At 44.9% G+C, this 14,939-nt stretch overlaps 1 protein-coding gene across 2 annotated transcripts in view; it reads right to left on the bottom strand.

Moving 5' to 3' along the window:
* Positions 1 to 14,939, bottom strand: part of ASPSCR1 (ASPSCR1 tether for SLC2A4, UBX domain containing) — a 38,553-nt gene that overhangs the window by 21,031 nt on the left and 2,583 nt on the right. The window contains exons 1-7 of one of the 2 annotated variants that reach the window (XM_064728496.1): positions 10,897 to 11,024; positions 10,759 to 10,814; positions 10,001 to 10,112; positions 6,214 to 6,314; positions 2,168 to 2,225; positions 1,283 to 1,356; positions 87 to 495 (exon numbers count right to left, since the gene is read on the bottom strand). In XM_064728496.1, coding sequence (XP_064584566.1) covers positions 87 to 495; positions 1,283 to 1,356; positions 2,168 to 2,225; positions 6,214 to 6,314; positions 10,001 to 10,112; positions 10,759 to 10,814; positions 10,897 to 10,995 — 909 coding nt within the window. In that variant the 5' untranslated portion in view covers positions 10,996 to 11,024. Of the gene's footprint in view, positions 1 to 86; positions 496 to 1,282; positions 1,357 to 2,167; positions 2,226 to 6,213; positions 6,315 to 10,000; positions 10,113 to 10,758; positions 10,815 to 10,896; positions 11,025 to 14,939 lie in introns of those variants that run through there. The other variant, XM_064728497.1, reaches the window with a different exon arrangement.

Below are 14,939 nucleotides of genomic sequence, written 5' to 3'. Positions count from 1 at the left end.
TTTTTCCTCATGGGAGTGCAGCCTCAGGCAAGGCAGGATATAAAAAAAGCCCTCGTTGCCCAAACTGCAAATACATTTTCCCTTACCTGTTCTTGCTCCTTTCGCAGTTCTTGGCTGTTCTTAGACTTCTTTGGCTTAGAAGGACCGCCAGGGCTCGAAAAAGTTGTTGGCAGGTTTGAAGATGGTACAGCTACAGGAGAGTCCCCCAGATGCTCTCCCTCTCCAAAAAAAGGGCCAAGCGGGTCAGGCTCAGGCTCTGGGAAATGCTGCAGCTCCTCCAAGCTAGCATGAGAATCTTTAATCGAGTCTTGCTTGTGTGTGCAGCTGTTTAAAGATACAGCCACATCCCTGTGCTCCAAGTCCTTTGGAAATGTGTTTTCTTGAGGTAGTGGCACATCCATTGCTTCTTCCATGGAGCCTTGCCTCACTGTTGGCTCATTACAAGGCACCGTGGCACCCTCCCCACCAGATGAACGGCATTTCTTCATGACAACTCTTGAAGAAGACACCAAAAGGAATAAAAATAAAATCATAATCCTAGGACTGCTGCCCTCTCTATTCTTAATGTTTCCATGACACAAAGACAACATCTGACTCAAATACACCCTGATTTAATAACTTTCTTCTTCCAGGTCCTTACAGAGAACAAGCTCCAATTACTGTGAAGTGTGGGGTAGAGGGCCAGGGGGTTGTGCAGAATAACAGAACAGGGACCCACTCCTCTGCAAGAAAACTGCCTTCTAGAGAAAATCAGTAGGCAGTTGGAAAGCACAGCCTTCTAATCACTCCTGCCTTCTGTATATACCACAAAGAGCTGGTCAGGAGATCACAGAAAGGTTGTCCCTGTCCCAAACTCACCCCCCAACAGCCACCAGGGCCTGCAGCAGCTGGGAGTTAAGTGCCTGAGATCCAGAGCAGGGAAGAAGGAAGTGGCAGCTGATTGCCCTCTCTGAGAGACTTTTAACTTTGAATTGTCTGTTCCACTCAAAGGAGGAAGAAAAAAAAATAAATAAAAAAAGAAACAAACAAACAAACAAGCTCTTTTAATCTGCACATGACCGATCAGTGCCAGAATCTGCTGCTGTGCAAAGCACATCTGGGCAGCAGTTTGAGATAAACAGGCAAATGCAGTAATTTCTGAATGCCGCAATGTTTTAATTTGGCGTCTTTTCTTGTGACTTTTCTTTTTCTTTTTTTTCTTTCTTTTGGTACTTGAAACAAAATAAATTCACCATCAGAGTGGAAAGGGAAAATAAAGAGGCCAAACTTTGCTTCTCCCAACCTGATAATGGCATTGCCTCCAATCAGGCCAAGTGATTTCAGTGTTGTCCTCTCCAGGGCCTCTTTTCCTGATATCTACAACAAAACCAAAGGAGAGTAGTTACGGCCTCTGATTCCCCAGGAAAGCATGTAAAGCTCTTTACAGAAAGAAACCTGTATCTGAAGAAATACCACACAACACAAGAAACAGGTGAAGACACACTCCTGCAGTTGAAAATCAGACCTGAAATCCATCTGTATCAACTTGTACTGTTTCACCAAATTCGCAGTTTATTAAATCGTCTCAATGGAAGGTGACCTACATATATTTTCATCCCATACACACATCCAAGTGGGATCCAACTACAGCAAAGCTACTTTTATGTCAGGAGTTAAATGACAGGCAACATCTCAGGGCTGCAAGACAGACGATTTCCTTACACACACCTCCTATCTGTCTGTAATGACCTATTCCAGAATAAAGACGATCTGTCCACAGAGGTCAGTGGGAAGTAAAGGGGACAGCTAGGGAGAGCTGTCCATAATTCCATAATATCCACATACAAAATATTTAACAAAACATTAATAGCAAAAGATCAAAACAGAGAAAAGCAAATATTTATTAAAATGAAAACACTGTTTTGACTCAAGCTTTAAAAGAAGCTGGAAAGAAAAACACAAATAGGTCATTGAGCTCATTTTATGGGCTCAGAGGTCTCAACGGCACAAGGTTACGTTCCAAGAGAGCTTTTTTCCATACAGACACGTCATGCATTGAAAAGACCAACATTTTTTTACTTCCCCTCTCAAGAAAGTTCAAAAGAAACACTTTCCAGGTTGGAAAGCAGAACTAAGTTTTCTTATGTTTTAGGGACATGAGACAGTTGAGAGGCCTTTGCTGCCTTACCTCATCCCGCATGTAAATACAGACTGGAGACAATTCACCATCCTGTTCCATCAGCTCCCTGCAAGAAAGAGCAAAACACTGCAGCATCTGCAGAACAGCCTGCCCCCTCCAAAACCAGCGCAGAGTAACAGGACAAAGTGAAATCAGCAGGAAACACTGTCCTCCGTTTTTCTCCAGCAATAACCACTACACAGTTCACAGGACCACTATGAGACATTAAGTAAACAATTTGCTTCAATGCATTCATGCAAAATATTGTGCCTTCAGCATCACATAATTTAAACACTTATATTTTGAGATGCAATATTACCAGAAACAAAGTTATGTCAAGGAGTTATGTAGGAAAAGAATCCCTTAAATAACAGTCAAAATCCACACAGCCACTGAAGAGTGTGGTTCTGAAGTGACTGTGCATTGCACAGTCTGTCTGCTGCTCTTAGAAAAGCTTGGAACTCCACAAACAGACATGCAATATATCCAGGCAGCAGGGAAAGACCACCTCAGGACACAGGTAGCATTTTCTGTTATGTTAACAGGGAAATCACCTTTTGCACTTTAACAACCTGCTTGCCCAGCAGAACTCTGGAGTTTGCATAACCAACCTTAGCCCAGCATGAAGTGACAAAATAAACTGAACTGAGAGGGAGTCAACCAGCCTATGAACTGGAAAATTAAGGGAAACAGCCATCAAATTCCATGAAAATTCATCAAGGACATTTCAACTGAGACTTAAAACTCAGCTACAATGACATATAAATGAAACCAGAAGCCACTCAGGATCAAGAGAGCCATTGGAAAATTATGATACTCAATCTTTGAGTAATTCTCAAGAGCCAGAGAACATCAGTGGTTTCCAGTTGAAGCATATGAAGGACTAAATCTGTTAAGCAAAAACCACAACTGAGATGTCAGGCTTAATTGTAGCAGTCTATATGCCATCCTGATCAAATGGTTAAAAGCTTGCAACAGCACAGCGGTATGGGACAAGGCGAGTCACAATGAAACCCAGAGGTAGAGTAAATCCAAACAGAACAAACTATAAAACCAGTCCTGAGGGTCAGGTCTATTTTAGGAAAGACAGCAGCTGAGAACTGCTTCCAGACCAGTTGCAACATATTCCAGGGAGTTCATAGTACCAAGACTGCAAGACCACTATTTCAGAACACTTCTCCCAGCCACCACAACAAATCCCATTGTGCAGAAAGCAACAGACACACCACAGCATCCAAAATACTATATTCAAGTTTCAGATTATGAAACACAGTTAACTTCAAGGTGAACAACCAAACCAACACTACAATAGGTTTGCCTCCATTTGTGATTCTGCAATTAGTTATTCTCTTTCAGGAACAAAACACACTATACAATGCTCTGCAGGAATCAAGAGATTAAGTTGCTCATACAAAAGAACATTGTCTTGTGATATAAGACCCAGGCTCCAACCTCCCTCGCTCCTCTGGCAGCAGTACCCGAGGAAATTCCCAAGGCCAATGCCTGATGATGAAAGGCAGAAAAAAAAAATCTTGTCTCAATTGGAGAATTGGAACAAAAGATCACCATTAGCACACCATAGCAGGTTACTGCACTCAGACTTCTCCAGACAATCCAGGAAAGATACTCATTCCCACCTTATTTTCAATAGGATTTGCTTCCAATTAAGGTTAGCTGCATCCCTGGAGGAATCCTCAATAACAGTGCACAAAAGATAAAAGGACTGATGAGACACAGAGAAACAGTACAGAATCACAGAAAAGGCAGACAGAACAGGCCACGGAACACAAGCCACAAGCTTGAACCTCAAGCTGCTGTCTGTCAGGAAAGCTGGATGACAACCATCTAAGAGAAAAAAGTCTTAGGTGGAATGGAACATGTCCTCACCAAAGACTAATAGAGAGGAAGCCAGTGTGAGTTATAGAAATAACCTAGTTTCATTCACTTTTCCAAAAACCGCTTTCCACTTCAATCCAAGAAATTCTTTGAAGAGTTTTCTAAAAATGTGTGGAAAATATCTGAACCAAATGAATGACCGGTGTAGAAGAAGAAGCAGTGAAGCAGTGAAGAATTATAATGATTATCAAAGATGTCTCTGAGTCTCTGCATTGCAACTGCTCTATGGAGAACAGCCCATAAAGCTGCTGAAGTTGAAAGCAGGCAAGAGTGGAAGATAGAAATGCAGGATTCTTGCTCACAGGGCAGACAACAGTGTGCTTTCAACCAGCCTCTGCAGCACAGACTCCACACAAAGATCCCCAGAGACTTATTTTTGTCTAACTCTTGGAAGCAGCAGGCTCCTCCTCCAGCTGCTGCTAATCCATTACATGCACCCACTGAGGCAAGCACACACATCAAACATACTGTCCTCTCTTTGATGTGCTGCTCTTCAGAAGGGGAACGGCAAGCAGATTAGATTCCTTCATGTAGTGATCTGACAGGGCCTGTAAACATCTTGTGCAAGGACTGCCGCACGCTGAGAGGAGGAGCAGCCCTACAATAGCTTCCAGACCTTCTTCAGACCCAATTAGCCAAGATGGATGCTGGAAACCCAGGGGAAATTCCAGTGGATTTAGAATACTTCCCCTCACGCACTTAGAGCGGCCAAGCATTCCAGGAAAACGTCTCCAGTTGGAGAGCCCAAGGAAGGATTTCAGCAAACATCAACAACTAGCTGACTAGTTAGTCAACAGAATCAAAACACATTGAACAGTAACTCAGCCCATTAAATCCATACAGATGCCTGTAGATTCAGCTTGTTCTGTGACTAAACCACACACAGCACCTTTGCTGCTTGTTGAACTTAATCAAGATTGTAAAGTCCATCCAAACATCTGAAGTCAGCTTCCAGAGGCCAGAAAAGAGCAGCTGTGTTCTGAAGTTATGAATGCTTAGCACACTGCCGCAGTTAGAAGCTTAAGAAGAGCAACATGTATATGAGCTAGTAGTATTACAATGACCTGTAACCAATAAAACCACTTCAAAAGAGCAAAATTATATGAAAAGCTCAAAATTTAAACCAAAGAAACAATCAACTAATATGTGACAAAGCCACACAAAGGTTATTTGTCATTGTCAGTAACTACCACCTTCCACCAGTCTAGCAGTCCCCAAACTGCAACAGGCACTCCTCTCCTCACAGAGGATGTAGTAAGGGACAAGAGGGGGCTTAAAACCCTCAGGAAAATGATACCTGTGGTTTTTTCCTACCTCTTTCCTCAATTAAAAGAAAAATAGTTCATTTATCTCTAGCATTTACATGAATACTGTTCCTTTACTTATGAATAAATGTCACATTGTAGACATGGTCCATGATTAAAAACAGAACGGCTGTCACAGCTTCAAGGCTTCCTCTTCCAAACCATGAAAAATAGAAAAGAAGTGCCTCTCTCCGAGAAGTTTATTAGCTTGCCATTTCAAAACAATACAGCCTTCTAAAATCAAAACTAAAGACAAGAGGTAGCACTCAACGTAGACTAGACTAAAACAAGATTTCTAACCCATGTACATGTTCAATAAATACAGAACCAGAAATTCTTCCATTTAAACAGGATCTAATCAGTCTTTTGAAGATTCCACATAAACCTGCTGAGAGCTCCAGATTTCCTTGAAAAACTTGCACAACAGCAAGCCTCAAAAGCAACAGCAACCCATGTGAAAGAATCCCCTGCACTACAGGGAGCTGCAGCACAGAAATAGTGGGGATGGAGATCATCCAGGCTTGACACACACATCTCTAGCAGCAATCTGACTTCAAAGAGATATGTATAAAAGGAAGGTGGTGCAACATATCCCAGTATCTTCACAGCTTCAGCAGTTTGTTACCAGTTTATGCCCTGAATCAGGAGTGGTACTCCTGGATTAAAAAACAATAATAAAACTATGGATTGTCAAATACGAAAGAGCAAGGAAAATGCAAACATCTCTGTTATAGGAGAAATCACAATCAAATAAATGTAAATTCTACAAATTTGAAGGATTTAGCTGGGTCACTGTAACAAGTAATTAGTGGCATGCAGAAATCAAAACAAGTATTTTCTCACTGCATTGCTCACCTGATCTTTGCAAAATGGTTGAGAAGTTCCCACAAGGTCTGTTGACAGAGGAAGGTGTCTTGCAAGCGGGAGCCATCATCTAGTTGTAATGCTATCCGAACCTATAAGAACACCACAATTAATTCATCTGAAAATTGAATGAAAACTTATTTTTCTTCACAACTTTTTAAAATATTTTGGTGTTTCTTTTTCATCAATGCAGGCATTCTGGCCTGGATTCCTGTTCGTTGGGAAGAATGGCTCCTGAGTGTGGGGAAGGCCATCCTGGAATACTAACCAGCTTTCATGGGCCCCTCTCCCCTGCCCTATCTTGAACTGCAACATATTCAGAAAAATGCCAATGCAAACATCCCAAATAATGTGCCATCATGAGCAACAGAGGTGTTCTGCTTTATACCAGGTGAAACTTTACAGTAAGGGTCTTCACAGCTGCATAAAACAAATTCCAATAACCCAGACATGCCTGATGCAGCTGCACCATCTAAAACACCAACACAGAGCTGGTCTACTCCAGCGTCATTCTGCAGAACAACTTCCATGGGACAAAACTGTTCACTTGCATATCCACACACAGAAGCAATTAACACATTCCCATCCATCCCTGCTTTACTGAAGACCTAAACAACCGTTAGCAGTCTGAAGGAATGACGTTTGTAACTTGCAACTCACTAATGCTTCCTAACCACCACATTTTGACATACAATTTAAGAGTGAAGTAACAAAAAAATCTCAACAATAATTCTGGTCATTAAATTATCGAGTTCTTGAACACCTGCAAAAAAAGACAAGAGCCAGCTAGCTGCAGATTTTAACAGATCTTTTCCAACCTGGAATGTGAACATCCACGTATATTATAAGGCACCACACAATCTTTAGAGAATTGCTTCCGTACTGCTCCCCCACAAAAACAAATAAACAAAACAAAACAAAACAAAAAAAAAAAACCACCAAGACATTTCTAAAGTGAACACATGCTGGGGTCAGTCCTGAAGAGCTTAAAATTCCTGACCGTCCCAAGGGAAAAGTTTAGCAGCTAACCAAGAGGTAGACAGGTATCTATTATCTAGATAATATTCTGCAGAGCACTTTAGGTGTTATCTTAACCTTTTAGAGAATATTCAGCCTTTTCCAGAATGTCTAACTCTCAAGTTTTCCCAATTAGCTCACTTGTCTAAAGAAAAATCACACAAAGCCCTGCAGCCACTAGATACAACCTGGTTTCTCCAGTCAACTTTAGTTTGCAGAAGTCCACAAAAACTAGCCTTATTCCAAAGCCTGAGAAGGACATTAGGCCAAGATAGCCAAAGCCACTTTCTTTCATTCTGTGTTTTCATGTGTCCTTACTAATACTCTCAGCGCAGCCTCTCACCAAGTGCAAGGTGTGTGTGCAAGCATGAGGGCAGGAGCTACAGAGAGGTGGGAAAGTTCCAGTAATTCACTGTGATTTCCATGGAGGAATACATTTGTCATCTGCCTTGGCTCCCACCAGTCCTCACAGGACTACAAATGCTGATCTGCTGGAGACAGGAATTTTTCTGCATAAAGGAAACAGTGGCATCATCAATAATGAGCTGACAGTACAGTGTCATTACATCCCACCACTAACACAATCTCCCGGTTTCTCCTACATGGGAGACAAGCTTTAGATTATTCTCAGCTACAGCAGAGCGATGACAGCTGACATCACCATTCTGTAAGAATCCAGGCCAGAAATTCAGACTATCAGTTGCATCAGTTTTTGGGCAACAGTTCAAAGACAAACATGTCACGAAAGTCCTGTTCACTCCATTAGAAAAGTCGCTTCGAAAACCCCAGGTGCTACTTAGTATTCCAACAACCAGTGCCAATTATCGTCTAAGTTTACAAACATTTAAAAAAGAGGCTGACAGCTTTAACACCAGAGCTGTACTGATGGTGCTCCTGCATCACCCACTATCACAAAGGGAATTTGTTCCATTTTTCACTAAAGAACTGTCTTACAGGAAACAGTATTTTCCACAAGCACAGGCAAATCCAAAAGCTTTCTATTTTTAAAACATCAGATTTGCTGACCAAACTCATGATTTACCAAAACCTGTATTCTGTCTCTAGGGTAACTGCTGTCACTAAAGGAAAGCACACCTACTTCCACACACATAATCTTAATAGAACATACAGTAATAAAAGACACAGAATGAAATTCATCTCAATATTACTGCAGCCAGCTGGCATGACTGAGTCTGCATCTGAACTGCCACTACATCCCAGTCACACTCATCTGGCTGTTACGGAATTCCCTATTTTTTAACACATACTCCCTGTGGGAGGGAATTCTTTTTAGTCAGTTGTTCTGTACAAAGTCTTTTCTTACACTGTGAAATTCTCCCAAGTAAAATCTGCTCAAGTTTGTGGGGCAGGGATTCTTTAGGCTCCACTCTTTACATGCACATTTGCTGCATCTTCTCACCTTCATGACAGAGCAACCAGCACTCCCAGGGCAGCCTCACTGCTGTATATTGTGCTGTTCAACTGCAACTAAATAGTAACAGCTTATACTTCTTTTAGCTCTTCTCTTTTGTGATCTAATGTAACACTTCCACACTATAACCCTCTCCTAACAGTGAACAGTCCTTCTTGCCTTTTCTCGCAATATAATTCAGGGGAAAAAAAATAAAATCATTGTTTTCCTTCAGTACCTCCCAAACTGGATGCAAATGTCAGACAGTCATCACTGCACCATTTCAAGAGAAAGACTTTTCTCTGGAAGAAACCTCCATTCCACCACAACATTTCACTGAAAATTTTAAGCAGATGCTACTGTTTTGTGGTATTTTTTAAAGTAAAGACACTATTTCAAGCACAAATGTCCTTCTACCCCCAAATCAGAAAAAAGGCATGAGTGCCAAAGCTAAGAACATGGAAGTTTTACAGAGAAAAGTATGAACATCAGGGACCTCCAAAACTACGTTACAAAGTGAACTAAAGAAGAGACTCCAAAGCCTTCTCACACCACAAAGTTCACTGATCAGTTTCTCTCAGATTAACTGCCTATAACAAACACCACTAACACTGCTTGGCTGACAGACATTAAGAGATCAGCAGCAACAGACCTGAAACTTCCATGAAAATGGAGAAACTTCCTATGAGGAAGTTAACAAATAACAGGATGACTTAGTGACAGTCAAATTTCCATTGCCAGGCTACTTAAGTAAGACCACACATCATTTTTACACCACGAAAAGTTCACACTCAGTAACACCTATGCATCGCTTGAAAAGTTAGGCCTATGGCCACAGGAGTATGTATAGAAGATTTTTACACTCCTAAAAGTGGCCATAATTTCTAGAGAAAACAATGTCCAAAAGTCCTTTGCAAATAATAATACATAGGGACATTTGGCCACTGATGAACACAGAACATGTCACTGAAGACTCTAAAGCTGTGTAAACACACCATGAACACCAATGCTGGGAAAGCAGCAAAACAAGATTCTGTAAGAATCTGAGATTTACTCAAAATCCAGAGCTGGACAACAGCAACTGAAACAGAAATTAGGAAAGGGAAGTGAATTAGTCGTCACTGATGTTTAACATCTTAGCTATCCATGACCACTAGTTTTTCTCCTCTAGCACAGCGGGTATCCCATGCTCATGCAGACTCTAAGCAAAGACTTTCAGTTACCTAATTACTATTCTCGAAAGCACTGCAACCAGTCTTCAGCCGGCCTCTTGGTCATTAGATCTGATGAGATCCTATCAGCACAACTGGTAACTGAACAAAACAGGTCACATTGTGTAAATGAACATACCGTGGTTCCAGCTCCTGCTCTGCTGGAGACTGGCACCATCTCCAGTTTGGCATTGTTGGGCAGCCTAGCAAATCTCCACTGCAAAGACAGGTCCAACACATTCCTCTGAAACCTGAAGGAGAACACAGCCTATGATCAATACAAAGTCCAGGTATTGGGCAAGAGAATTCCCAGAAGGAATTCAACAAAATCAACAAAAGCTATTCTGCACACCAAAGGAGCTGCAGTTCATAGAAGTCACAGAGAAGGGACTCAAATCTATGTTCTTCCTTTAAAGGTTTTAAAAAGATAAACAGCAACCAACTACGTAGCCAAGCCTCGTTAAATACCAATGTACTTCCAATGTACTTTTTTTTTTTTTTTTTTTTTTTTTGTGTGCTACTCAGACAAACGAGTTGCAATGAAGACACCATAAAGCGGAGGGTCAAACCCCCAGGTAAGAGGGGAGACGGGCGCTGCTGATCTGTGCTCTGGATGAGGTGCACGCGTGGGTGTCCCGTGGCAGCGGCATGGGGCCTCGCCGTGTGTCCCGGCACCGAAAGATGCGTGGCACAGGGAAACCGGGGCGAGCCGCCCTGGGCAGAGCTCAGTGTGCGTCCCGGCCCCTCGCACTCCCACCGCCCGCCGCGGGCTCCGCCGGGCCCCGGCCGAGCCGCGGGCTCCGGCAGCGCCGGGCCCGGCGCGGAGAGCGGCCGCGGGCGGGGCCTCTCGCACGGCCGGGGCAGCCGGAGCCGGCCCGGCCCCGCGGCGACACTCACTTCAGGCCGTACTCGCCAGGGCTGCCACCCTGCTTCCTGCAGACCTCCTCGAGGACCTGCGGAGAGAACAGAGGCGTCACGGCCTGCCTGCTGCCCTGCCACCGCCTTCCCCGCAGCCCCCTCGCCCCGCGGACCCACCTGGAGCAGGACCGTGCCGGGCCCCACCCGCACCGTGACCCGCCGCCCGCTGGGCGCCAGCACCGACACCGCGGCGCCGCCCCCGCCCGCCGCCGCCATCTTCCCCTGCCGTGCCAGCCCTGCGCGGCCGGGGCGGAGCCGGCCTGGGGCCGTCCCGCTGCCGGCCCGCCCCGCCGCGCCCCGACCGCACCGGAGGGGAGGAGGACGGGGGCGCTGGCCCGGCCCGGCCCGGCCCGGCGGCTGCGGGAGCGAGCGGTGGCGGACGGTCCCGGCCTGGCGGAGCCGGCCCGCGGCGGGACGGGCCGGCGGCTCTGCGGGCGGAGCGGAGCGGAGCGGAGCGGGGCGGTTCGCCCGGGGCGCGAGGGGGGCTGGCGGCGGCCCCTGGACACGGCGCACGGTGGGCGGCCCGGGCGGCTCCCCCGGCGCTGGGCGGGGGCTGCCCCCGGCCCTGCCCGCCGGGCCGCGCTGGGGGCGGCTCCGGAGCCCCGCGGGGAGCGGGACGGGAGCCAGGCGCGCCTCCCGCTGTGGCTGTCGGCGCCTGTGTTGTCCCTTGGGTTTCCAGTGTCGGCATCCTCCCCCAGGGAAATAAAACATTCTCGCTTTACCGGGACCCTGGCCGGCAGCGCAGGCGGCGACTCCTAACCCAGGGCCGGCCGGCCCGGGCATCCCCAGGCAGCGCCGGGGCCAGAAATGCCTTGGGCAGAAGGGTTCGGATCTCCCTCCCAGGCAGTGGCACCGAAAATCCCCGCGCGTACAGGGAAGGCTCTCCTGGGCCAAATAACAGCCCTGGCGAACGCCGCATGTCGCAGGGGAATGGGGACCGTCCTGCCGCCTTCCCAGCGCCACGGCAGCGGCCCGGCACTGCCACAGCCGGGGCGCCGTTGGTCAGACAAAGCACAGCATCCTGCTGCTCCTGAGAGACATTTCATCTGGCAAAAAAAGGAGAAAAAAGTTCATTTGGAACCTCGTGGTCAGTGCTGCAAACTCAGATGGCCAGGAGACATGGCTGCAGCCAAGGAACCGAAATTATCATACATTTCACAACACACAATTTCCCAGAGACTTTATTTCATTTATGGGTTTTCCCTTCAGTCTCAACATGGCCACTGCATCAAAGGCACTCTCAGATTCGATGACAGTCTGTTTAGTTTGCTATCATAGAAAGAAAACAAAACAACTCACCAAAAAAAAAAAAAAAAAAACAAAAAACAAAAACCAAAACAAAAAAAACAGCAAACAAAACCCAAAACTTTTAGTTTAAGTAACCACTGGAATTTATTTAGCCTAAGTTGTAACCACATGCCAAATACTTTCTCCTTTCTCTACTTCTTCTATATTTATCCTATATGTTAAGTCTCCACCTCTACCCCAGCACCCACAAAAATGTCTGCTTTGCTTGGTTTATAAAAGAAAAAGATCCTTTCAAGGAAAGACACTTTCATAAAAGATAACGCTTGCTTGTGTTAACCACATCAGCAGTGTCAGAGAAGGGAGAAACATGGGAATTTTAGTGATGGAGAGACATCCCCTAGCTTATGAATGGGGACTCCGAAGTCCCCCCATTGGGCAGTATCATTGCCACTACATTTATAGAGCCACAGTGTTCAGGATATTTAGTTTTCTACCTTTTCAATTGTGTTATGCTGTAAATATACAGGTGAAGAGGTGTGAGCATTTAAGGGAAAGATTTTCTCAAAGTTGACACACTTGTCTAAAAAAGGGTGCAACAAATATCTGATATTCAAGTCAGATAGTCTGACTTCTTAGTCTTTAAAAGACAGAGAGATCCAAAGCTCTACAATTATCTCACACATAATGAAGATATCCCATTCTTCCACTAATTAATGCTTTTGCTGGAGGCGAATAAGCAATTAAGATGATTTTGTTAACTGCAGTGACTATCCCCTGCTCAGGCAGAGCAGCCATTCCAATCTGAAAGATACACGTTGGGTTTCGTGGCCCAAAACACTGGTCTCATTTCTGGATGGGTGTAGCTCCTATTTGATGTCTGAAGCAGGCAGCTGTTTCATCTTTTGCACCTTTTTTGCATCTGGAAGTGACACATCCCTTACAGAAATGTTGCTCCTGTTAAAAAGACACCAATGTAATTTGAGCTGAACATTTCCAAATTGTAGGATTAGAGGTGATTGTGATTATTAATAGTACGTCATAATCATAGAGTTGCATGGAGGAGAAGGGTCACATTTCATACCCAGAGCCACTTCTAATCTCAAATATTTATCTGAAATTAGAAGCATCAGGAAAGAAATGGGGGAGGTGATTACAACCTGGAGTCCATTAAAAGGCCACAAAGAAAGAGGATCTCATTTGGGAATGGCTGAAAACACCCTTATATCTGATTTCTGCCACTGTCAGGCTGGAGGATGCCTGCAAATCTACCAGGTGAGCCCCAGCCAAACATCCTCTAAAAATTGTCTTAAATTGCATTTTTTTGGTGATTAGAGTGAACACACTGCAGAATGACTTTCCCTAATCCCACTTTTCAGGCAGCTGGTGCCTTGCATTCAATACATAGCCCTGGCACTGTCTGCATCTGCATTGTCACAGGCATACAGGGAATAACACATATCTGCTTCTTCAAAAAGTAGCAAAACCTCACCTGCTTTTATTTTTTATTTCTTCTTTCAAAATGAACAGGAAATTAGCTGTGAACATCTAGAAATGTAGTAACAAACTCCAAAACATGATGCAGGACAAGCTGCTTATCACTGTAACAATAATTCTGGAGTGTTTCAAGAGATGGTTCCTACCAGAGCATCACCCAGCACATCACATCACATCCGTTCCCAGGTTTTAAGAGGGCTCTGCTGCTCTCCTGGGGTTCTTGGCAGCCCCAGGCCTCGGGGTCAGGAGGCAGCAGTAGCATGACTGTGTGAAAGCAGGATTCTGTCGGTGAGTGGTGCTGCAGGGGGTGATTTACACACAGCGCCAGGGCCAGGCAATGAGCCAGGGCTGCAGCGTGGCTCAAATCAGGAATGAGAGGTGGCTGTGAAGGGGAACCACACCTGTGGCACAAGCCCTTACACAGGACACAGCTGTCACCCTCTTGGTACTGGGTTTCCTTGGTAAACATCTAGAGGGCCAGTGCTGGGGCTGCCTCAGTCCTGGCAGGGTGTGAGGGAATTCAGAACTGCCTCATAAGCTTTGGTACGGCATACTCCAACACACTGAACATACGGGGACATATCTCAGGACCTAGTGGAACACATTATGCAGGACATTTCACTTTCAAGGGTATTAAATGAAAACAATACTTCCCACAACATTATTCTCATAAATTATTAATTTATTCTTATAAATTATTCTTATAAATTATTAATCATTAAAAGTCTCCTGCTCACCTCCTATATGCTTCACTCCTACCAATAAAAATGCCAAATCTCCAGTGCCTGGAGCAGGACTCCAATTCTTTCAGCTTTCTCTGGGCTTCTTTTTGCACTGAGGCCAATCTATTCAATGTAAGGAGGCTTCTTACCAAAAGATTAAAACTCAATGAACCTTTCATGCTGAACTATTATAAAATTCCCTAAAATATGCGTCACTTTGATGTTCATTCAAGTTCAGTATGTCAAGGAGTTGAACGGTACCAGATTTAAATGTTTAGAGATCAGAAAGGCTGTTACACCAGACCTACTGAGTTACATTCTTCCTCATAGCCCCTTGCTCAGCCACGAAAAGTAATACAACATTTTCCTGAGCTTTGGAAGGACAGCAAGAGTGCTCTGAACGAACCCTCCCCTGAGTGACCTGAACCAGAGGTCAGAAAGCTGAAGAGGGCTCAGTAAAGCCAAGCCACACAAAATTTGAATTTCTTTGCTTCACTTCTCAGGACAAAGATCTGCAACTTTAACATGCATTCCTCTCTGCCATAAGATGCCTCCCTGGTGCATCATAATCAGTCACCCCTCGATGCGCCAGCTGGTTACCAAGCAAGGCATTACAGAGTGCAGGAACTCAGCCCTCCGCGGAGAGGAAGAGCAGGGACACCAGGAGGAATGCAAGCCTGGCAACGGGAGGCACAG

Source organism: Zonotrichia leucophrys, chromosome 18 (assembly GCF_028769735.1).
Source record: "Zonotrichia leucophrys gambelii isolate GWCS_2022_RI chromosome 18, RI_Zleu_2.0, whole genome shotgun sequence".
Classification (NCBI taxonomy): Eukaryota; Metazoa; Chordata; class Aves; order Passeriformes; family Passerellidae; genus Zonotrichia; species Zonotrichia leucophrys.
This window is presented reverse-complemented; position numbering and strand designations above follow the sequence as displayed.